This window comes from Metarhizium robertsii (assembly GCF_000187425.2).
Source record: "Metarhizium robertsii ARSEF 23 chromosome Unknown MAA_Scf_6, whole genome shotgun sequence".
NCBI classification, from domain to species: Eukaryota; Fungi; Ascomycota; class Sordariomycetes; order Hypocreales; family Clavicipitaceae; genus Metarhizium; species Metarhizium robertsii.
The window spans coordinates 1,440,707-1,463,914 of record NW_011942204.1 but is presented as its reverse complement, the minus strand read 5'-3'; the positions used below and the strand labels follow the sequence as shown (position 1 = coordinate 1,463,914).

At 51.2% G+C, this 23,208-nt stretch overlaps 5 protein-coding genes across 5 annotated transcripts; 4 read left to right on the top strand and 1 right to left on the bottom strand.

Moving 5' to 3' along the window:
- Positions 1-455: 455 nt before the first annotated feature.
- Positions 456-1,588, bottom strand: MAA_06400 (Metallophosphoesterase domain protein; the record flags this gene model as incomplete). The annotated part of the gene is made up of 3 exons (XM_007824398.2): positions 456-824; positions 885-966; positions 1,068-1,588. The coding sequence occupies 3 exons, from the start codon at positions 1,586-1,588 to the stop codon at positions 456-458; spliced, it is 972 nt and encodes a 323-aa protein (XP_007822589.2).
- Positions 1,589-2,872: 1,284 nt separating this feature from the next.
- MAA_06401 (Anoctamin/TMEM 16) lies at positions 2,873-5,192 on the top strand (the record flags this gene model as incomplete). The annotated part of the gene is made up of 6 exons (XM_007824399.1): positions 2,873-3,649; positions 3,707-3,815; positions 3,875-4,318; positions 4,377-4,920; positions 4,985-5,051; positions 5,136-5,192. The coding sequence occupies 6 exons, from the start codon at positions 2,873-2,875 to the stop codon at positions 5,190-5,192; spliced, it is 1,998 nt and encodes a 665-aa protein (XP_007822590.1).
- Positions 5,193-7,878: 2,686 nt separating this feature from the next.
- On the top strand, positions 7,879-10,790 carry MAA_06402 (RING finger domain-containing protein; the record flags this gene model as incomplete). Its single annotated transcript, XM_007824400.2, has 5 exons — positions 7,879-8,095; positions 8,212-9,524; positions 9,581-9,671; positions 9,732-10,415; positions 10,474-10,790. 5 exons carry the CDS (start codon positions 7,879-7,881, stop codon positions 10,788-10,790), a joined length of 2,622 nt encoding a protein of 873 aa, XP_007822591.2.
- Positions 10,791-14,726: 3,936 nt separating this feature from the next.
- MAA_06403 (glycoside hydrolase family 76 protein) lies at positions 14,727-15,917 on the top strand (the record flags this gene model as incomplete). Its single annotated transcript, XM_007824401.1, has 1 exon — positions 14,727-15,917. The coding sequence occupies one exon, from the start codon at positions 14,727-14,729 to the stop codon at positions 15,915-15,917; it is 1,191 nt and encodes a 396-aa protein (XP_007822592.1).
- Positions 15,918-17,462: 1,545 nt separating this feature from the next.
- On the top strand, positions 17,463-21,310 carry MAA_06404 (tubulin cofactor D; the record flags this gene model as incomplete). Its single annotated transcript, XM_007824402.1, has 3 exons — positions 17,463-17,585; positions 17,698-20,522; positions 20,596-21,310. 3 exons carry the CDS (start codon positions 17,463-17,465, stop codon positions 21,308-21,310), a joined length of 3,663 nt encoding a protein of 1,220 aa, XP_007822593.1.
- Positions 21,311-23,208: the final 1,898 nt, after the last annotated feature.

Genomic DNA, 23,208 nt, shown 5'->3' with positions numbered 1-23,208 from the left:
AGAGTCAAGATCGAAGAGCAATGTTTAATGTTTTGATGTTTACATATGGGAGGTTTTGGCGCACTAGCCGCCTGCTTTGCTTTGCTTTGCTTTGCGTTGCAATTACTGACGACACGGAGATGCGAACTGCGACATTGTTTATTGGCTTGACAGCGATCAGTTGAGTTATTCATTTGCATTGATACGTAATGAGATACGAGGACGGCCGTACGTCATTTCTTCACAAGTCTATAGAGTATCAATATAAAGATTGAAGAAATTAAACAACGTATGAAATGGCAACTAGGCAACGGGGATTGTGTGCCACGCTCTGATTATTGATATTCCCGGACCTCGCTAATAATCTATGCAATTTACATGATATTCCTGCGTCCATTATTTAAACTTTTGTGCCCCCTCCGCCCTCGTGCAAGTTGGACGTGACGTGCGCTCCTCCCAAGCGGATGCGTCCCTGTCTAGATATCTACAACAACGGCTCGGCTCACAGCCTTGCCGGAATTTTTGTACATTTGAGCGGCGTTGACCATCAGACTGCCTTGGTTGCTTCCGGGGCCGCTCATGAGCCATTTCCACAGGACGCTGTGAATGCCGTGATATATAATTTCAAACATGTCGACCCACGATTGATTGGGAATGAAATCCCAGAAGAAGCCGCGTCTCGGCCGTGAGAGGAGGCGCTCATAAGCAAATTGCACATCGTCAAAGTAGACAGACTCTTTGCCGTAGGCGCAGTGGCAATGTCCAAAGACGTGTAGTCTGGGCTTCACACGCCATACTTCTCTTAATAGGTGGGGACAGCCGAGATCTAGATCTAGATGGTGTTTCTACGAGCCTTGATGTCAGCATGCTTCGTCTTGCGCATTGATGAGCTCCTGCGAGCTTACCGGTGGGCTGTGGGTGACTAAAATGTCTGTCTGGGGAGGTACTTTGCTTAGCCAAGGAGGCCGTGTGGGTGAATACTGAAACCTAATCATCACTGTTAGCTCGGCGGGGGGGATTTACGACTTGACCAACAGGGATACCGTTGTTGGGCTCCCCGTCTCACATGTCATAGATGGACGACTTACGCAAAGCTCTTGGGGCCACACTCGGGAATGTCTGGGGCGCCAAATATAGAAATCTCCCTGCCTCTGATTTTATGAACAGAAATCTCTCCTTGAAGGTAGATGAGGCCGTCGAGATTTAACCTAGCACCTCGCCTCCGGTCATCATCACACCGGCTCCTGATGTCGAAATAGCTGTCGTGATTACCGGCGATGACAATTTTGACTGGATGGGGAAGGGTCTTCAGCCAGTCCAGCTGTTTCTGTATATCGGCGGCGGTGCCCGCATTGGTGAGATCGCCAGCATGGACGAGAATATCACCGGGTGGCACGTCCACTACTTGGTCGTGCGTGTCCGAGATGCACACCACGCGTATTGATGGCTGGTGCCGCGGTGGGCGAAAAGGCGTGCCTCTCAGAAATAACACAAGATGATAGAAGTTGATGGTGAAGAAGGTAAGAGGCGAGTCGATGAGGTGGTCCAGGACGGTCAAGCCCTCCCACTGGTTGCTGCGACGGAGGCCGAGCCAGACCAAGAGGCCCATGATGAAGACGACAATGGATGGCGACGGCAGGAGGCGCAGCTTTGGCGAGCGGCCACCATCTAGGCGTCGGGATGGCCAATTCGGTCGTCACGATGAAATGAGGAACTAAACGTCGAGTGCCAACGGGCCTGAACGGCGCGCAAAGACTTTGAGTCTGAAGTAACTTAAAGCTGGAGCTTGACTGGATGTTGGAGGAAAGGGAGCCACATGCAATTGACTGGCCGGAATGTGCACCTGTGGCTTGACGCCTTTTCAGACTTTTGTGCAGTACGGAGTAACTTGTGCAGCAATTATGCCAGGCCCGATCAATGATCAACGTGCTCTCCAGCCGCCAAAAGACGACGTCACTGTCTCTGTACGTACTTCGGTCAGCGGAGGGACTACTACCTCTAGGTACCTGGGTACGTACGACAAGAACCTCGCCCATACTGCGCAGCCCATCTGGAATATTCAAACACTATTCACATTCATCTCGAATTAATTTAATTTATGCCCCTGCTTCTGGAGGGCAAGCCCCGAGCCTGAGTTCCAACTTTACATGTCAGTCTTGAAATATTTGCAGGAAGAACAGTGACAAGTCCCTGCCCAGCTGAAGAGTACCGTTGGCGCAGCGAGGTGGGTCGGCAATCCGAAAGCACGGGCCACCTTGGAGCTTCGTTACTTTCCCTGATCCAATGTTGGAGCTTCCCGCGGCTGGACGAGTTTAAACCTCTCTGCGCTCCCTGACGTCGCGCGCATTTTCTAACTTGTAAAAACTCGCCTCCTTCGTCGCCCAGGCATATATCCCGTCGAAATCTCGCGGCTGCCTAATCGCTAGCCAGATTGAGCTTCGTACTTTCCGCCAAATCGATGTCCTTTGCTACCTAAGAATCGATTGCCACATCCCCGTTCCACAACCCGAGAGCTTGGCTCTCAGAGTCACCAACCATCTTCTACTCTTACCTCATACCATGGCCAGTTTAAGAGATTTGTACGGGAAACAGGGGGACGGGAAGGATTCACATAATTTCGGGTCCGTCCAAGAGCCGTAAATTGACACCACACCCTGCAGCTAACCTTTCTTCAAGGGTGGACTATGTACTTCATTACAAGATTCCGCCTGAAGGTACGCCCAATTGAACCTTCTCATCATGGTGATATTCTCTCCGCCTATATACTCACATACGTCAAGAGGGCGACGAAGCAGAGGCAGGATTTGTGCAGCTCATCAAATCTCTGACCAAGGTAGGCCTGGCTGCTGAAGTACGTAATGGGGATCCTGGCTCGTTGCTTGTATTCGTCAAAATGGCCTCCACAGAGCTTTTAGGACAACAAGTTTACCGTGGTCGATTGCACGACTGGCTTCAAGGGGTGCGCACATCGGGTCCCAACTCGGATATTACCAAGGCCTTGGAGGATGAGCCAGTAATGGAAGCCGAGCGGCTACGATTGGTCTACCAGCTCATTGCAAGACCTGAAAATGAAGGTGGTGCCGGAATCAGTCAGGCAAGCTCCAAATGGAAATATGTAGTCGACGTTTTCCCTATTCATGACCAGCCCTTCAATAAGGCATGGATTCAGAAATGGAGCAAGAAGTACTTGTTGGATGACAGCGACCTTGAAGATATTCGCTGCAAGTTTGGAGAGAGTGTCGCGTTTTACTTTGCGTTTTTAGGATGTTACTTTAGATTCTTGGCTTTTCCCGCCGCTTTGGGCCTGGGGGCCTGGGTGCTGCTAGGTCAATTTTCTTTCGTCTACGGGCTTGGCTGTGGTCTTTGGACGGTTGTCTTCCTGGAGTACTGGAAAAAGAAGGAAGTTGACCTGGCAGTACGCTGGGGCGTGCGAGGCGTATCTGCACTCCAACTACCTCGCACACAATTCGAATGGGAGTATGAGGCCGAGGATGCCGTAACCGGCGAGCCTGTCAAAGTCTATCCGTATATGAAACGGCTCAAGACGCAGCTGCTCCAAATTCCTTTCGCCATTGCCTGCGTCCTGGTTCTGGGTAGCCTTGTTGTCATTGCGAACTCACTAGAGATCTTTATCAACCAGGTCTATGACGGCCCAGGCAAGCAGTATTTGGTGAGTACATGGGAGCCCCTATTCCTATCACAAAACTAACAATGATTTTTCATTCAGGGATTCTTGCCCACTATGATATTGGTCATATTCACACCTACCTTCTCTGCTGTTCTCATGAGCGCCGCCAATGCCTTGACAGAGAAGGAAAACTATGATACCGTTGATGGTACGGCCTCAAACAGTATGACCTTTGCTTTGTGGACTGATGGCTAACAGAAATTGCAGCTCACAAAGCTGCTCTCATCCAAAAGCAGTTTGTACTCAATTTCATGACCTCATACATGGCCCTTATCTTTACTGGCTTTGTTTATATCCCTTTTGGCAACATCTTGCTACCATTCCTGGACTTTTGGCGACGCACCGCTCAAACGCTTACCTTTAGTGACAAGCCTCTTCCTACACAACAGTTTCGCATTGATCCCGGGCGCATCAGTAGCCAGATGTTCTACTGCACTGTTACAGCTCAGGTCGTCAATTTCGCAACCGAGGTCATTGTTCCGTATGTAAAACATAAAGCCTTTGCAAAGGCCAAGGAATTCAAATCAAATGGACTATTGCAAGCACAAGATCACCCTGAAGAGGCTGAATTTTTGAGGAGGATCCGCGACGAATGTGAACTTGAAGTATACGATGTTACAGACGACTACCGGGAGATGGTTATGCAATTTGGTAAGTGTCATGCACCGGCCAAATAGTGACACGAATAAACCCTCTTACTTTTCACTAGGTTATTTGTCGCTTTTCTCTGTTGCTTGGCCATTAGCAGCCTGTTGCTTCCTGGTGAACAATTGGGTCGAGCTCCGTTCCGATGGAGTGAAGATTGCGATTAGCTGCAAGCGGCCAATTCCTTGGAGATCCGACTCCATTGGTCCTTGGCTCAATGCCATTGGGTTCCTGGCTTGGCTAGGAAGCATAACCAGCGCCGCCATCGTGTTTCTTTGCAGTGGCTCGCAGGACCAAAAGCGAGGAGCCGCGTCTCAGATAACTGCGTGGGGAGGGTTGCTCAGCATCCTTTTGGCGGAGCACTTTTACCTTCTGACTCAGCTGGCGGTTCGCTTTGTCATGAACAAGGTTGAAAGCCCTGGCATCCAACAAGTACGAAAGGAGCGATACTTGATGAAGAAGAAACTGCTCGCGGAGAATCTTGGTCAACCTGCCGCTGAGAAGGCATCCATACCAGGTGTTGAGGGCGGAGAGAAAATTACGAGACAGGCCCTAGAGGAAGAGGCTCGTCAGGCTTCAATCCGAGGCCATGGGAGTCCTGAAGAAATGTGAGTTGTACCATGACTGACGTGTATTGTGCATCCCTCACACACTTGCTCACCTGTTACACAGCTTTTGGCAGCGTCAGCGAAGCATGGAGGAGACAATTCTAATTGGTCGAAAGATGATCGAGCAACAGGTGAGTCATGCTGGAATTTTATTTATGGTTGCAGTTGCTATATTGAGACGAACTAACTGTGGCAACACATATTGACGAAAATAGATGGCAGCAGAAAATAAGAAGCAGCAACATACACCGAGTCCCAGTCCTCGGGCATAAATATGCACTCCTGTGGCGTTATTGAGTGAATTGTTATCTTGTTTGAATGCGATGCAATTGTCTGGTCCGCGGCTCGCATGGTAACATCGAGTGAGGCGAGCGATGAACCGGCGAAGTGGCGTGGCTGTTTTGTGGCATCTCAAATTGTAGAAGCTAGCAGCAAGGGGGTGTCATATGAAAAGACGGATGAAATCATAGCCGAGGCTGGTCGCTCGTCCTGGAACGTACATAGTATATTGGCTGAAGTGTAGGGAGTAGAGGGAGTAGCGAGCGTGCTGACAGTGAAGCATGTCAGCTGCCAATCGGCGACTCTGCACTATACTTGGAATAACTATGACCTCATTTCCAGTTTACGTGAAAAATAAAGAAGTGACGAAAAGCGGCGCTACGAGAAGAGGACTTCTGGGTGGTCATGACAGGCACTGGCAGGGGGGCAAGCTGGCCTCATTGTTCACCATCGACTAGGTGCAAACTCGGTCTTACAAATAGCACTGGCTTGAGGTACGAATAGCAAACTGAATAAGCGGACTGGACGTGAACATTTGAGGGATGGCTCCGTACACACAACACCGCACAGCCGCCCCACCACCAACAGTCAACTTCGCTTGATCCCATTCAAATGTTGAAACACTTGACCAGAGGGTCTGCACATGTGCCCATATTTCAATGGCTGCCGACCACTTTGGGAAAGGCCACACAGCCGTCCACATGGCCACTTGCCATTGCATCCAGGTCCAAGGGGGATGTCTTGTGTTGCGTTTTTGTGCCGTCCCGGAAAGGACTTCCGGATTGTAAGGAAAGACCTGCATATTGAGACACGGCGAAGTGGTCTGCCAGGTCAGGTGCTAGTAGACAGCTGAAGGAGCTAGCGTCAATGGGCGCAACCTGTACCAACATTTGAAGCCTGGCGCTTGCCTTTAATGTTGTACCAGGACGGAGGAAAGACATATGCAGATAGAATGGCCGCGCATCCAGGTATTTGTGTACTCGGGCTCTAGGTCTCGGGACTCTGGAGTACAAGGCGGCTTGTCAGGCTGACTCCAATGTTATATCTCGAAGGCTCCCCGACATCGAAGGGGCTACGTCATAGACGTACATACCTCCGTCAGACTGGCCCAGACAGAGATTGGGAACATGTCTTCCTTATTGTGTGCTCCCAGCCACTATGTGAAATTCGGCATCAATGATCCAAGGAGGCAGCATTGTTGAGGGCCCGCCCTCAACGCTAACGGTTGGATGGAAAACTGTCAAATGCTGCTTTAGTATCAAGTTTGTCCTCAAGTTGGCAAGAACGACCGACTGAGCACCAGGCTTGCATCCCCCACACGCACATATAGATGTGTTGTACGGAGTACAGTACCAATGCACAGACGCTTTTGTCTGTTCTACCAGACCAGGCATCTTCCGCCTCCCTATTCGCCACCTGTCAACTGGCGCATCCTTCTTCAGTGCTGGGAGGATTGATTCATGACCCTAAAACTTCAATCTTCTTAGTACCGCTGATCCGGCAACAGGATGCCTAGCTAATCGAGCTAGAATGGGTACTAGTATCTACTATTTTTTTTAAAAAAAAAAAACCCCTCACCGGAGTCGAGTCAAGCAGGGATGCCGCGCATATCCCCCACGGCTGGAAATCTCCAATCCCACATCTATTGACCGACCTGGAACAATGCCCCGCAACCTTCGGTCATCAAAATTGATGCGATAAGAGAGTTGGTGAGCCACCAGATGGGGGCATAAGAGCTGTGGGTCAGAACCGTTCAGGGGACCACAACGCTATTTCTTCTCGATGCGACTAGATATCACACTAATATCTTCTACAGGAGATTCGATCAACACCGCCAATAGAGCCCCCAGGTTAGATGAACGTGGGCGACCGGGGGAATCAAATATGGGCTTCTCCCGGGCACCAGGCCCGTCATGGCTCTGTCCAATTGACGATGATGCAGTCCGTCTTCGCCCCGTCGAGCCCTGTACATGTTCTCCCGAGGCCCATGTTCAGGATGCCTAGAGGAGGCAACCTGTCCACACCCCAACGAATTGACGACACGACTACTCCGTACACCTCGCGTGTCATACAATGGAAGCCCAGTTGGCAGTGTGGCAGCCTCATTCTTTGTCACCTATCTGCACCCTTCTCCCGCAGCCTACCAACGCGCAAGGCGGCCCGGCAGCCCTGCAATGTCATGGAACCCCGAGTGCTGATGGCGCCAGGGGTGCGTGTGTGTGGTTGTGCTGTTTGCGTGTTGCGTTGGTTGCGTAGGGGCAGAAGCCATGTTTTCTACCGGTTGTATGTTGCCGTATGTCTCTCTTTTCTATTGTCAAACCCCAGATAATCCTCCCGCTTATTCATTTGTCTCCCCATTGTCTTTCTCTATTCTCTATCCTCACTTCCTATCTGCAATATAGCTGGTGCTGTCGTGCTTCCAAATACCCAGCGCACTCTATCGAATCCCGCTCTAGGAGAATATACTATATGTTACTCCGTGCACCATTACGGATCCTGAGAGCTCTCAACAATCCCGCCTGTGCCCGACAATATCCCGCGAGAACAACAGTACGTGGTTGCAACAGCAGGTGCTAATACACTGTCAGCTACATCTTAAAACCATTTTTCCGTTCCTGAAAAGGAGTCAAGTTACAATTCATTCAGCTGTAGCGGCCTTTTCTATTTGCGCACCAAAAAATGGACGATGTGGAAGAGCTTGTCATCAAACCCTTTCGGGACGTCGTCGAAAAGGGCAAGTTGGCAATAGAGAATGCGGCCGATTCCCCGGATATGTTGATGGAAGCGCAGCGCCTAGTAAAAGTGGGCGAGCGAGGTTTGCATCACATTGAAAGAAGCTGCAAAAAGCTGTATAATGATTATAGCTCCAACTTTGTAGCTGCGCTCAAAGAAAATGGTATGCAGTCACATAATCCATTTCTTCACCGCACCACCATTCCGGCCATGCCTGGCGTGGTTTCCGGCAGGCTCTTTGTTTTGGACGAACTAATCCAATGCTAATATCAATCACAGATGAAATCACAAATATTCGCTGTCAACTTACAAACTTATTGTGGGATTTTGAGGACTTTCTCGAACCCGATACCTTTGAAGCCAGCAGGTTTAAAGAGTTGCAAAAATTAGACCGCGATGTCGCGCCGAAAGTGTACAACATACTCATCACCATGAAACTCGAACCCCCAAACTTCTATCTATCCCAACCGTCGCCACCCTTGTCGCCTCATCCTCCTTCCTTCTCTCACATTCAACCAGCGCCGCAGCATCCCTATGACCTTGGTTTTCATCGAGGGTCCGGGTCAGTCTGCGGCTCGCAAGGTGATGTGAGATCTGTGACAGACTTTCCAAATGTGGAAGATGCTACGGCTCAATTCAGAACGTTGATGGAAAACCGGCAGCGGCCGGGTGTCCATAGTCATGTAGGGGACCCGGGGTTGGGCGTCCTTAAGCTGGAGATTCCTCCAGAGCAACAGATGCCAGACCCCCCGCGACCACCGTCACCCGATCCATGGGATCCCCAAAGAGCGCCTTATAGTGACCATGGCGTAATGGAAAACTATAGCCCGGCCGACCGCAGGCCAACGAGTATCAGAGCTGAGTCACCTATAGACCCGGCTATCTCACCATTGGGTCCAGACAGTCGCCGTCGCATATCATCTACTGATGCCCAACAATCATCTGGCAGTGCTGCCGTAAGGCCAGAGCCGGACACTCGTGTCCAGGACGAAAGTCGACATTCTGGGTCAAGCACATGGTCACCCTCTACAAATGCTACTAGCCATGGTACGCGATTGCGGCCTTACACTTTTTCTTCCACTATCCCAGAGGAAAAACAGACACCACGGAAGCCTAGCAATCCCATTCATATCCCACAGCTACATGTACGGCCTCCGCTTCCTCCGATTCCCTTGGAGCATCGAAAACCTCTGGAATCTTCCTCGACTAAAGGAGTTGATGACATGGGCCGTCAATATCTGAGCAGGCAACCTCAGGGGCAACCTCCAAATGTCACTCTACCAGCACCGTCAAGTCGCCAGAATAGTACACATGGAACCCCCCGTGCCTTGAGCCTTCGCCCTCCAACGCCGAAAAGCCAAGCGGAGCTCGAGGTGGCACCCGGGATGACGGACAGAGCAGATTATTCAGATCTGATCCCAGTAGGAACTGAATCAAATACAGAGTCATTGGCAGAGTCAGTTGAGGTCAGTCTTTCTCAAAAAGACTGCACCATCGGACCAAGTAGCACATTTTACCTCTACAAAGGATTCTGCGACGGCGCCAAAGAAGTTCGACAAGGCGGCATTGGAGTCAAGAAGACAAAGAGGCCTGTAGGTATTTGTCTGTTCCAAGAGCTGACATGCCACCGTGCTAATGTTAAATGTAGGGGTTTGCAGGTACAACTACAGTGGCAAGGTGTACAGGCTGTCTCTTTGAGCTCGACTTCTCTCAAATCGAGATTGATGTGAACAAGGAAGGTGCGTAAAGTCGAGATAAGTCTCTCGCAAACGGCACAAACTGACACACGACTCCTTTAGACAAGGGCAACTTTTACAAGAGTGGGATCAATTACCGTCTTCGATTTTTACAGAAGAGTCATCTCTCAGCCAAACGTGTAGACGACGTGCTTTACGCCTGTGTGTTTTGTGTCGCTGCACGTCGTACTGTCGATGAATGCGATTCAACTGTGTTTACCAATACGAAGGCATTGTTTACCCATCTATCACACCATCCGCGACCGCTTCCTGAGGTCCCTGGAATAGCCGTAGTAGAAGGACTAGAGATGCCCGCACATTTACGCAACGACTTTGATGTATGGTTTAGGAACCCGCCAGAAGCGCACCCAGCTCAGCTGAATATGTCGGAAATAGCTGGAAAGGCCACGGGAACTACTAGAGATCATTCACGAAGATTATATGGACAAAGGCTCCTGTTTGATAGAAGCCCAGCCCTGGAACTTTGCCATGGTGCTAAAGTCACTGGCATTACCTGGCCGGAGAAGCACAATGGTGAATGGGTCTTTGCCTGGCACGATGGTATACATGCTTCCACGCCCGCTGATATTGTCAAACTTGATGCCCCGCCTCCAGAAGAAATCAAAATGGATTGTTCAAGCCTGATCCGAGCAAAGTCCAGGTGGAAATTTGTCTACAGGGACAAGGAGAAGGACAAGAGCCTGTGGTTGAAGTTTGACAAGAACGAGGCCATCACCAATATAAGTTGTAAGTCACATGATTCCTCCGCAGTCCATGATATGTGTGTTCCTAATGATTCCCCCAGATGTATCCCCAGATCATTGGTGCTGGTCGGGAACCAACGCCAAGGGGAAATGGGGTATTTTCCCCAAAGTTTTCCTCGATCCAAGCACCATCCAGGAACTCACGACAGAAGGCGCTGATCGTGCGCTTACTTTGAGCAGGGAGAAGAACAAGTCTTTGTCAATGCTATCCAGGTTTCCAAAGAGACGTCCGTCGGGTCGACCTCCTAGTGTTGCCGAGTCTACTAGCAGTCGTGAGACACAGGGTGGGCTCAGCAGTTTGAGAAACTCTAGAGGCAGCAGAGGAACAGAGGATGCAATGTTTGGCTTGGTGACCTGAGGAAGTGTTGGGTAACTCGATATACCCTCGGGGAGTGCCATATGACGCAATGGATTATCTTTGATCTTCAGTTGCAGACTTTGATGACGGGGCACACAATCATTCGCCGCCTGTATGTGTGTCTGTCAATCCTCGCTGTATACGAGTACGTGCGACATTTGGGCTCGGGAGAGGAGACGGTGTTGGTGACGGATGGACCTGGTTTGTTCAACATGGCCGGATTGGCACGCATCCGGCAACGTGGCAGCGCTTCACTTGCGTAACGGTTGTTTCTTTTCGACAGTTGCGCCAATCCGTGTATTATACTTTGTGGCAGGAATTGAAAGGCGCACCGGGACACTTGCAGATTCTGAGTTATCTCTACTCGTGTGCCCGAGACGTGCCCTCATTTATTGCATGGAGACCCGGAAAGCACGCATAGCATGACTTTCGTGCCCTGAATTTGACGTATCAGCTACCCTGCACATTTTGTGATCTGCACTTCCGCATGCAAGTGCGATATCCGCATGAGAATGTGGGTGCGATGTTTCATGACAGGTAGCTGTGCCGTTGCTTCAGGTGAAATGCCTGGATTTTCATTGTTGTACGGAGTACTACTTCGTATTGACTAGTGTGATCACTGTGATGTGGGCATGAAATGCGCCTGGCATCAAACGTTGCCAACATTCGTAAGGAGTACCCGCAAGGCGAAGATCGGGTGCCTGGCACTGGTTGTGCCAAGTGTCAATCGATGTGTATTCATACTACCTAGCTACTATTTTTCCATCGCCAACTAAAAGCTACTTGACTGTATGTTTCATGTTATTCCTGAGCCAGGCATGATAGCCAGGCATGGCGATCTGGCAAGATACCTAGGTACTTTTTGCTTCACAGTGTACTTCTGAAAGCGTAATGCCCGAGAAACCTGTCGTGCACACTCGTGAGGGGGAAAAAAAAGCGCGGTAAGTAATCGAGACAGCAATTTCAAATTCTTGTCTCCGTTAGCGCCTGTTAGGTAGGCGGTTCGAGACATGTCCCTCATGGCGCTGATTGGGACCGGGAATTAAACAGTTGCGTCTCAGCTAAGACACGGCAGCAGAACAGGGATATGTCGAGCGCAAAAATAGCTCTCCTCAACAAGATCGACTCTCGAGCTGGGCACCGATGAGCGTCGTGGCGCCCTAGTGGTGAGCTTCGGCCAAGGTTCCATATCCTGTGTTGTGATTATGTTGCGTTTCTTGCAAGTGTACATTCCGGCTGAGGCTAGGCGCCGCTGAAAGACAACAACATGCTCACCTCCACGTGCATCAGGGACGTCCGAGGTATAGTACGTATTCCGGATTGCACAGCAGACCGTAGAGGAGTCGGGCTGGCTTGCTGACCAAGTATCTCACCAGGAGCTTACAGCATGTAGAAATGACTGTCTTGGAACGCTCATCCCTTGGGGCTTGCTCCTCGAGGCCCTCTTTAATTTGTTTGTTACTCGTCGTCCATCCGGCTTTTTAGTGGCTTGGGGGAATGCGACCCTAGAAAAGGGTCGCGCACAGGCCGTGGATGAAACCGTTGCCGTATAGGATGTCAGCTGCCTGTGATACCTCATGGAACTCCTACAAAGTTTAGTTGTTGTCTGGGCCGTACTGGGAATCTGCGCCAAGGGCTTGGAGGAAAGATGACGGAGTGGAAAGGGTCTCAGGGCCAAATGTATGTAACAGTCGTGGCGGTGACGAGGGAGGGAATCCGGCGGAGAATGTTAAAAAAATGGGAAAAAATAAACAAATAAGTAAATAATAAATAATCAAGGCACGGGTTGACGAGACACAGAGACGGCAACTTCTAGAATGGCTCTGGGCTCAGGTGGCGCGGCAGGTGCCTTCGGAGTGGCTGCCAACATTTTGCGCCACCGAGATCCAAAGATGCGGGATGCACGCCATAGATTCACTCATTGACGCATGACGCACGGCATCATGCTCTTTGCGCCTGCATCATAGTCTGTAATAGGCTCACGTGAACGATCGTGGCGCGTTTGCAACCTCGACAACGATCAGTCATGTTTCTAAAGATACTGAATGCACCTGCTACATGGCTAGCGACCACTTTTGATCGATGCCACGGTCACTGCGCGGTCCAACCTTGTATAGGCTTCTTTTTGCGCTTCCCCGCCTTTGTGCCCAGGCAGTCATCAAGATGCAGGCGTACGATGGGTCATGAGGCAGCTGCCAGTAAGCTTCAAATCTTCTTCAGCTCACTTCCAAGTAGCGTGGTGGTACGGGTGCCATCATTGTGCCACTCGCCGCATCTTCACCGCCCAGCATGCAACAACATGACCACGCTTCAGTGTGACTCTGACGGACCATACGCCGTCGAACAGAAGGGGGAAAGCTCCAGAAATAACTATGAAGATAATTATAACAATAACTGGTGCAACAAAAGAAAGGGCAGTATCGTCCGTCTCAAGCCCAACAAGGGCACCGCCACATCCACAAATATCACGCGTGGTATAGCTGGTACGCTCTTAGTCCTCCTTTGAATGTAGTGGCTAAACGTGTCAGCAGAACAAAGACGTCGAATCTACTCCGTACATTTGGTTTAATCATGCACCGTCACCTTCATCAGATGACGGGCCTTTGTGGTGATGCACGGATTACTACCACCAGACTGGGCCGGAGCACTGGATACATGTGTATGGAGATGTCGCGTGAACACCCGGGGGTGTGGCCTTGGCTGGAGCTGGCACGGTCTGAGGGACAACCGGGCGGCATGTCAAGATCGGGTGCCCACTCAAGTATCCAGGAGCATGAAGAGGCAATCTCCCGCTGAAACACGATGGCTGCCCTTCAAAACCAGAGGTCGCTCTTTGATACCATGTGCAGACACGGCCTGTACGTACTTGTATACGGAGAACTTGGTGCCCAGCAGGAACGCGGCCGCGCTCAGTCAACAACCGGGGATGGATGAATCGTCCTTCACCTTCAACACCAAGTCGAACTGTTCACAACAACAACAACAACAACAACGACGACAAGCGCCGTTGGGGAGTTGGGTCCATAGTGCAAGCCGCGATCTGCCAGCTACCGTCTTTTTCCTTTTTCTCTTACTGATCTGACTTGGATGCTGTGTGGACATCTGGAGGGGCCTGATTGGGACCAGCGCGTCCATATCCAATGTTCAATGTTATCCAAACTCGGCACCAAACCCCTTGCCTGCACCAATCACGGCGCTCCGCCTTCTCTCTCCATCGGCAGCCTACCGCTAGACCGGGGCGTGCTGGGCCTTGGCTCCTCCTTGCATGGTGGCTCCCCCGGCCCAGATTCAATCATCGATACCCGGGTCAGGGGTCTGGTGCCAGCATAACCTCATGAGGCGGTGCGTCTGGTAATGGCAAAGAAAGGACCTCCAGGCTTGGCCCCGTCAATGTGACACCTTCAGCACCATCTAATGAAAGTCACGGGGGGGCACCGGTTACGGGGCAAGACGTGGTGTTTCCCCAGCACTGGCACGAAATGCGAGGCCTCAAAGTAGTAGTATTCCGTCTGTGGGTGGGTGGTCCATGACCTTGGCCCGTCATTCACGGCAAGTGGATGAGACTCAGATTCGACTCAAGCGCCATCCTCTTTACCTGAAGCATTGTTGTGACGGGGGGCTCACAGAGACCCTTGTTATACTAATACACCATCTTGCCCGGCCCATTCCTGTTGCCAGACTCCTACATAGCAGTTCGTCTCTTCGGATTCCACAATCTTTGATTTTGTTGAATACACGGATGATATATACCATTGCTCCCTATTCCCTTGTCCACACATGGCAAGCCTTTGAATAGTTTTCTACAATCGGAACTCGCATGACCCTATCAAAGTTTCATGCGCTTGCTGCCACCTACCTTCTCTTTTTTTTGTTCCCATCCTCCACCAGACCATCATCTTTCACTGGTTGTTATTTTCCTGAGACACGTTTGGCAAAATGATTCCCAACTACGCCTACCGGGTGTCCCTACTCGCGATGATGGCACATGCTGTTGGGGCCGAAGAAGCAGCCAATGCGCAGAAGTACACGAATTATGCCGTCTCGGGGATAAAGTCATTGAATGATCATTGGTACAATGTGAAGACAGGTATCTGGGATGATGCTTGGTGGAATAGCGGAAACGCGCTCACCACCTTGGCCGACTTTGCGTCATTACGACTTACCGAGGCCAATAAGCTCAATGTTGGTGGCTACATGCGCAATACATTTGTCCAGGCCCAAAAGGTCAACGTGAAGACGGCGAAATTTGTTAACAAAGCTGGCATGGTCTCGTCCGTTTACTGCCTGGACGGGAGTAGCGGCTGTATGGCTAAGCGAGAGTTTTTGGGCAAGCGTGGCTTTGACGATTTTATCAACGACTTTTACGATGATGAGGGATGGTGGGCTCTGGGTTGGATACGAGCTTACGATGTTTCTGGCGATGACGAGTATCTCGGCGCCGCCATTGATTTATTCAACGATATGCAGACGGGATTAGGCGGTCCTTGTGGCGGCGGTATCTATTGGAGCAAGGACCGACAGTACGTCAATGCCATTGCCAACGAGCTCTATCTGTCGGTAGCTGCATCTCTGGCTCGACGAGTTCCCCAAAACGGCACTTATAAAGATATTGCCGTGCAGCAGTGGGACTGGTTTGAAAGGAGCGGCATGATCAATGCGCAAAATCTCATCAACGACGGTCTCGATGGGTCGTGTAAGAACAATGGGTTACAGACTTGGACTTACAATCAGGGTGTTGTCCTGGGTGGTCTCGCCGAGCTCTTTCGGGCTACCGGCGATCTAAAATACGTCGAGAAAGCCGTTTCTATTGCCCAGGCAGCCATGAAGGCGTTGTCTGTAAATGGCATTCTAACCGAGACCGGCGGGTGCGATGCTGCGGGCGATTGTGGCCGAGATGGCGCACAGTTCAAGGGAGTTTTTATTCGCAACTTGCGTTATCTAAATGATGTTGCCCCCCACCAGGAATTTAAGGACTTCATCATTCAGAATGCCAAGTCCATCTGGGCCAAGGACCGAACCAGCGACAATCAGTTTGGGGTGTCATGGGCAGGTCCATATTACCCAGCCTTTGGCGCGACGCAAAGCAGTGCCTTGGATGCCCTGGTTGCCGCTGTCGCCGTCTCATAAGTAATGCATATTTCATAATCACCAAATACACAAATACGAGCGAGGGTCTGGGTTTTGAGATGGTGGTTATTTTGGCTAGAACATTGCATAACAGACAGGATTGGAGTTTTGATGGAACAAGATTTTTTTCTTTCTCCTTTCATTTTACTCATTACACTACGTCCTTTTTTGTATATATCAAGTCAATCGATGGAAGATACATAGAATACGTCAAGTGTGGTCTTCTCCAGGACTGCACGAAATCTAATAGCTGGACACATTGTACGGAATAGATACCGCGCACAATAAATGGAAGTTTTCTGGTAAACACATTAGGACATCGACTCATCAGTACAGACCGGGACATGTGCTCTGAAGGAACTGTGAACCACTGTATCATCCCCTTCCGACAGCAGGTCTCGTCACTGCGCGAATCACAAGACGATGGATTCACACTCACCTACCCGCAAGGCAGTGTCCCCGTGACCCTACAAAAGGTTTTGATTCAAGCTAGAATAATTGAAACAGGTACTACTTGTCTGTGTCTTGAGACCCATTGACGCTACGCTTCTCCGGTTGGAAACGCCTTTTTCACACGGGATCTCGACGATGAGCAATACTCCGGAAAGAGAGTCACCCGGGGCGCGGTAATAAAGGACACGTTCTTGGACGTCGTGAACTCCTCCTCCTTGTGTCATGAGGGAGCCGGACGGGGGCGCGCCTCTGCCACACAAAACGTGAATGGACGCTTCGTCTGGTCTTTGATAAAACACTGTTGTTTGGGGAGAAGGGTTTGGAAACGGTTCGTTGCGTATTCCTGGGCCCCACTCTTTCCGGGCTGAGACAGGACATGTTGCTCCAGTTTGACGACGGGGGAGTGCCAAGTAGCGCCCCTCACGGGGGGAGAGGAGTGTGAATGTACATGGAATTCTGTTTGACGTTTTTTTTTTTTTTGGAGTGTTTCCAGTCTTTTGAATACTATGCTTCGGGGGCGCAAGGTTGTCGGACTCTGGGCAGCCGATGCCATGGGCTGGCGGAGGGGTGTTTGGCGAGGGTCTTGGCTGTCTCTGGTTAATTAGTAGTTGAATGGACGTGGTCGAATAGCATGTACTGCCGCTTTTTTGAACTGGAGGTTTTCTTTGTGGTCTTGCTGGTGAGATTGTTTGTGTCACATGCCGTGATATCAGCGACATTTCAAGGGTTAGGGTTGGATATACCGGGGCAAGTGATCTGCGGGGTGGGGCGCAATCCAAAACCCACGTGCGTGTATTCCTTGGTGGGATGCGAGAGAATATCGAGGCGAGTCACGACAATGCACTGGAGAGTGCGGGCTACGTCGTCGGCCTTTGGTGCATGCAGCGCCAACCCCTGTGTCTTTTGAATTGTTTACGTATCTGGGTGCTGTCAAGGTGTGTTTTATTCGGCTGCCTGGAGGAGTGCCATCCGCCTTGCCGGGGAACGGGATGCTGCCTTGATCATCAGCTTGGCAACACTGCTCGAGGCCGCCTCACTTTTTTGAACCTCTGGCTGTTTTCTACACACGAAGCATTTTACAGCGTCTTCACCATGGACGCGCCGGATTCGGATTTCGATATAAAGCTGCAAAAGATATCTGGTGACCTGATCGCCGACCTTGACCGGGCTCTGACCACATCGCTCCGCAAACCTGATGGCCACGGCGGAACTCAGGTGCGGTCCTTTGTCAGGGCAAGGGAGATATTCAAGTCAACGACCATGGTAGTCTTTCCCAGTGTCCATCTCTAACCTTTCTGGTGCAGTTGACGGTGCTGACTAGTTGAAGATTCTCGACATGTACCAAGAGCTTCCACAACTCCTGGACCCTCACTTACCGAAATGGATCCCTCTTTTGGCAGAGTCGTATCTAGAATACTCCCAAATGCGACGCAGACTCAAGAAGGCTGCTGATCAGTCTGGTCTTCTTGTGCCCGTTGACTACGCAATCTGCAGGATCCTTTATAGTTTCTGCAAAGTTCGCGGGGAAAAGGTCATAATTCGTTTTTTAAATGCGGAAACTAGGTATCTGGAGGTTCTTCTTTCGGCCATCGAAGAAGCAGAGGAGAAGTCATCCACCACTGGCGAATCGCAGACCCATGGATGGGAGTGGGAGCAACGGTACGTCGTGCTTCTTTGGCTCTCGCACCTTCTGTTGGCCCCGTTTGACCTGTCGACCATTTCGACGCTGGATATGGAAGAGTCTGCCATTGCCCCTATTCCGGGTCTTGAATGGCCCGAGAACTTGCCTGGAATTACAATCAGAGTGATTCCCCTAGCTATCAAGTACCTCTCTTCTCCTGGCAAGGAAAAGGACGCGGCAAAGGCACTGTTGGTAAGGGTAGCTATGCGGCGAGACATGCAGCAGCTTGGTGTATTGGATGCCCTGGTTCGCTGGGCACTGGCTTCGCTTCGACCACGAGGGGAAAACCCTGCCCAGTCAACCTATTTCTACCTGGGCGTATTGTCATTCTTGGCAGGAGTGTTGCAATCATCAGCAGAGACCTCGGACATGGACAAGTATCTGCGTTCCGTATTCCAGTGCGTCCACGACATCACACTCGGCAACAATGAGGTGTCGAAATCCATCATCAAACTAGCGTTGGTGAGGAAAATGATTTTAAAAGTCATCCGATCGGTCATTGCATCTTTACTGCGACAGAACCGGCAGAGCATGGCTAATACGGAGATGACGGAAACAGCCATTGGCTATCTGCTGGATAGTGTTTCTGACAACGATACCCCGGTGCGGTTGTCAGCCAGCAAGGCATTGAGCATCATTACCCTCAAACTAGATCCCGGAATGGCTTCACAGGTGATTGAAGCCGTGCTAGACTCGCTTAATAGGAACATTCTCTGGACAAAACCAGTTGGCGACCAAGCGGGAAAACCTACCAGGAATTTGTCGGCTGTCAATCCGTTGGAATGGCACGGCTTGATGCTCACGCTTTCTCACTTGCTTTATCGTCGATCTCCTCCGGCGAAGCAACTCTCGGACATTATTCATGCGCTTCTTCTAGGCTTGTCGTTTGAACAACGAAGCACGTCCGGCGGCAGCGTGGGCGCCAATGTTCGTGATGCCGCCTGCTTCGGCATATGGGCACTCGCTCGTCGATACACTACGCAGGAGTTGCTGAATGTCCCCACAACATCAGTCTTTGCGGCAAAGGCACATCCGGATTCCAGCTCCATCTTGCAGGTTTTGGGTACGGAGCTGGTTGTGACTGCTTCGCTGGACTCTGCAGGAAACATCAGACGTGGTGCCTCTGCGGCCTTGCAAGAGCTCATCGGACGCCATCCGGACACGGTTGAGAAGGGAATTGAAGTTGTGCAGACTGTTGATTACCATGCTGTTGCGAGAAGATCGAGGGCCGTAGAAGAGGTAGCTATCAAGGTGACAAAGCTATCAAGTCAGTATGGCGAAGCGCTCATCGACGCCATTCTAGGATGGCGAGGCGTTGGAGACATTGACGCTCAATCTCGACGAGTTGCTGGAGCTGCCTTTGGCGCCTTGACCTCTGAGCTTGCCCAACTGGATGCTACGCCATCATCCTCTCGGTTCCTCCTAGCGATACACCTGGTCACGGCGCGTATACAGGCCCTTGTAAAGCGTCAGGTTGAAGAGCGCCACGCCTTGTTATTGTGCTATGCCTCTGTTCTGGACATGGTTTCACAAACGCCCACAGCGGGGCAAGGAGATGCTCAGATTGATCCAGCGCTGGTTCAAACTATTCTCAGCTCTGTACATGACATTATTGAAGACACCCGGGTCACAGAGTACAGAAAGCCGGAGTTGGTTGCCGAAGGAGCCAGCCGCCTAGTCGTGTCTGCTCTCCCCATAATCCAAGCTGCCGTTCTCAGGAACCAGCCAGGCCCGGCATGTATGTCAGGGCACGCCCTACTATCTTCATCCTGTTCACGAGAATACATAGCTTCGACGTCGAAATTACTGAAGAATGTCCCATGCCACGAGCAAGTTGGAAAATTACTCTCCGCTCTGAGGTCAGTTACGCCGACGTGGCTGGCTAGAAACGAGCCCGAGGCCGTTGAACCAGCCTCCGAAGCGGCACTGGTACTTCTGCTCTTCTCAACCAGCCAAGACCAAGAGAAGATAATTCAGGAATGGGCTATAACCGTCGCAACAAAGCCTACTACAAGGACCGTGACCACTGGCCAAGGTTACTTCCATGCATTGGCCATGGCCCAACCCCTCGCCAAGCAGCTTCGTCCTTCAGATCCGGACGTGGCCTGCCAGGCACTTCTAGACCGATGGGCAAAAGACGACGACATCGACATGAGAGTGACTCTCTTGCAAAGTCTAGTCCGTAGTCGTCTTTTGCGAGCACAGGCAAGCGTGTTTCTGAGCCTGCTCGTTGACGGACTCAACGATTACACAACAAATGCTCGCGGTGACGTGGGCTCACACACCAGGGTACAAGCTCTCAGGGCGGTCTGGAAGCTATGGGGCGACGAAGCAAGCCCAGATGCCGAGTCGGACGTCATGAACAAATCTGCCAGGGAGCTGTTCCCGTGTATCCTGCGTCTGGCAGCAGAGAAACTTGACCGTGTTCGCCCGGAAGCGCAAGCCGTAGTAGCCCTGATGATGAAGGAGAGGTACGCACATCCATCTTGGTACAGAGATATATTCAACATGAAAAAAACAAGGAACTGACAAGAAAGAATTTAGCGACTCCGAGTCCTTCCGGTCCCTCACATTTTCCTCAAAGGCCTACTTTGAGAGTCTACTCAAGCTGATGCTGTCAGACGCCCCATCACCAGTCCTCGAACCTTGCCAAGTAGACAGGTCAGCGTGGATGGCAGAACTCATGTCCGGGCTGGTCACGTCCGCCGACGCAGGAAATGACGACCTGGTCATTGCTAGCCGCGCAGCTCTCACGGATTTCTGCGAGACGTCGCAACGGCACCTGGACATGGTCTGCGACGCTCTCGCTCTGAACCTGCGTGCTCACTACGCGGATGATCGCATCGCTGTGCCTACGCTGGAAATTATCGCGTTTCTGTTTCGCGTCGGTGTATTCCACCGCAGCAGCGGGGTCAATCTTCGCCACTTGTGCTTTTATACGCAGAAGGCGGGCTACAAGACGGGAAATGTCCGCAAACTCTGGGCTTGTGTTAAAGTCTACGGCGGCGTGGCGAGCGTGCCTACGGGGAACCAAGGTGACGGACAAGAGGCGGCGCAGGCCGGGGTGAAGGAAGCCAGGAAGAGATTGGGTGCTTTGATGCACCACCCGTGGCCGCGGGTCAGGAGTGTCGTTGTAGATGAGATTTGGGGGTTGTCTGGCTTTGCTGAAGATGATGGCGCCAGGTTGACAAGTGTCGATTGGTCTGCGGCTGGAAAGACGCAGATTGATGCTACAGTAAAGGCGTTGGGGCTGGGGTGATTCTGTTCAAAGAAAGAGCTTTATTAGGATCACTGCGGCTGGTCCTCTTCAGCACTCGGGCCTCGACAGTCGAGCCCGCCTGTCAGAATTCTAGGCATTCTCAGGCGTTGAGAGAGTTTAAGTGCGTCGCCCAAGACTTCTGAAAGTGGCTTCGGCACCCGACGGTGGCTTTCGTCGATGGCGCCGCGTGCATCGGTAGTGATGCGACGGCTTTTGCTACGTGAAATCAATCAAAATCACTTCCCTGCTAATCCACGTCATGTGAGCTGTCTCTTGATGGATTGCTCGAATTCGGCCGTGCCCTTGAGCATGGTGGTAACCGAATGACAAGGACTTGTGCGGGAACTTCTGGAGCACAGTCACATTTGGAAAGGTAAATTTCCAGATTGCCGGGACCTAGTATTGTATGGGGCGTCCAAGCGGGCATGTGGTCATCTTTTCGAGTTATCTGAGTGACTGGTGAAGGTGGCGGCGGTGTGCAAGGTGGTGAAAGCGCCGTGGCTTGGGGGCGCGAGTCAAGAAATTTCAAGCGTGACGGGGCGTTATTCTGGAAGAGAATGAAGAAAGTACTACTGGTGGTAATATACACCGCTGTAGAGAGTCCGGTATTGCACGTCGACGTATTGACGGGCTGGACTTGTTGTCGCCCAAGCCGTGTCGCGATTTCATCCGAAGGTGTTGCCGTAAATGATGTTGGTTTGATGAGCCGTTTGATGAGATGGCTATTGCTTGTCATCCCCCGCATTTGATTGCAGAAGACAAGGGGGGCCGGTTTTCGAAATTGCCCATTGCCCAAGCTGTCCGGTGTTCCCAAGAAGCTGCCAACGAAACAGCAAAAGTCCTTGTTATACGCGGCACACGTAGCCGTTGTGTGGCCTCCAAAGTTCCCAGAAGCAATACAATTACTCGGCCAAAGCAACCGTCCTGCCAGCGCTGTCTGCCAACTTGAACACTTATGCCTCAATGCACTTCATGCAGACGTGAACAGGAATCAATCGCCAGCATCCACGACGAAGTGGGCACGGCAGTTCATGTTAGCAGGCACCAAACATTCGGTGAGCCGAATTAGAGGGAGATGTGGCCGCTGGCGTCGACTTGGACCACGGAGGAATTGGGTCTAGTTCCACAGGGATCTGGCAATGTGGCAAGTATTTATTGAGGGCGGAATGCAAGGCCTGGACGCGTCGAGTATTGAGGCAATATGTACAAGTTATTGCTCGTGTTGGCAGCAGGGGAGACCAAGGGCGATGCCAGCAGTGACCGTCGCAAAACCGGTTACCGCCTTGCCGACAAGAACGTGCACGGATTTGCCAGTCCACGGTAACATTGAACCCTGTAACCCCAGATTTCGCCCACGGAAACAACCGGACTCTTGTGATCCAAAGTCCGTCATGCTCAAGACGGGCCATTTGCCGATGGAGCAATATTGGCAGAAGGTCTTGTAAATCATTGTCCGGCTAAAGTGTCTTCGAGGAAATGCGAGGAGCATCAACAACTGGAAATAGAGATGTGTCTCTGATGGTGCTCCGTATGCACTCATAATTGTAACTGGGTGGCTGGGAGGGTGTGGAGGTTCAAATGTTAGCTAGCAGATGGAGAGCGTAGATGACCCGACCACAGTCAATTGGAAATGACGACTCCAGCAGGGACAGGCTGCCTTTTTGGGCAGTCGAGGACATAGGTACTCAGTACCTAGCACCCAGCAGCTGGTACCTAGCACTGCGCCGTCCAGAGCGGCTCTTCAAAGTGTACTATTTATTATCTATAAAGTTCAGAGTACGGCGTGCTAGCATACTAATGAAACCCTGCCACCTGCCAACTCTAGAACGCCCACCAGCCAGCCGTACCTGCCTTCTAGTTCGTAGTTAAGGGCTTCGCTAGCGCTTCAAATGTTCAAG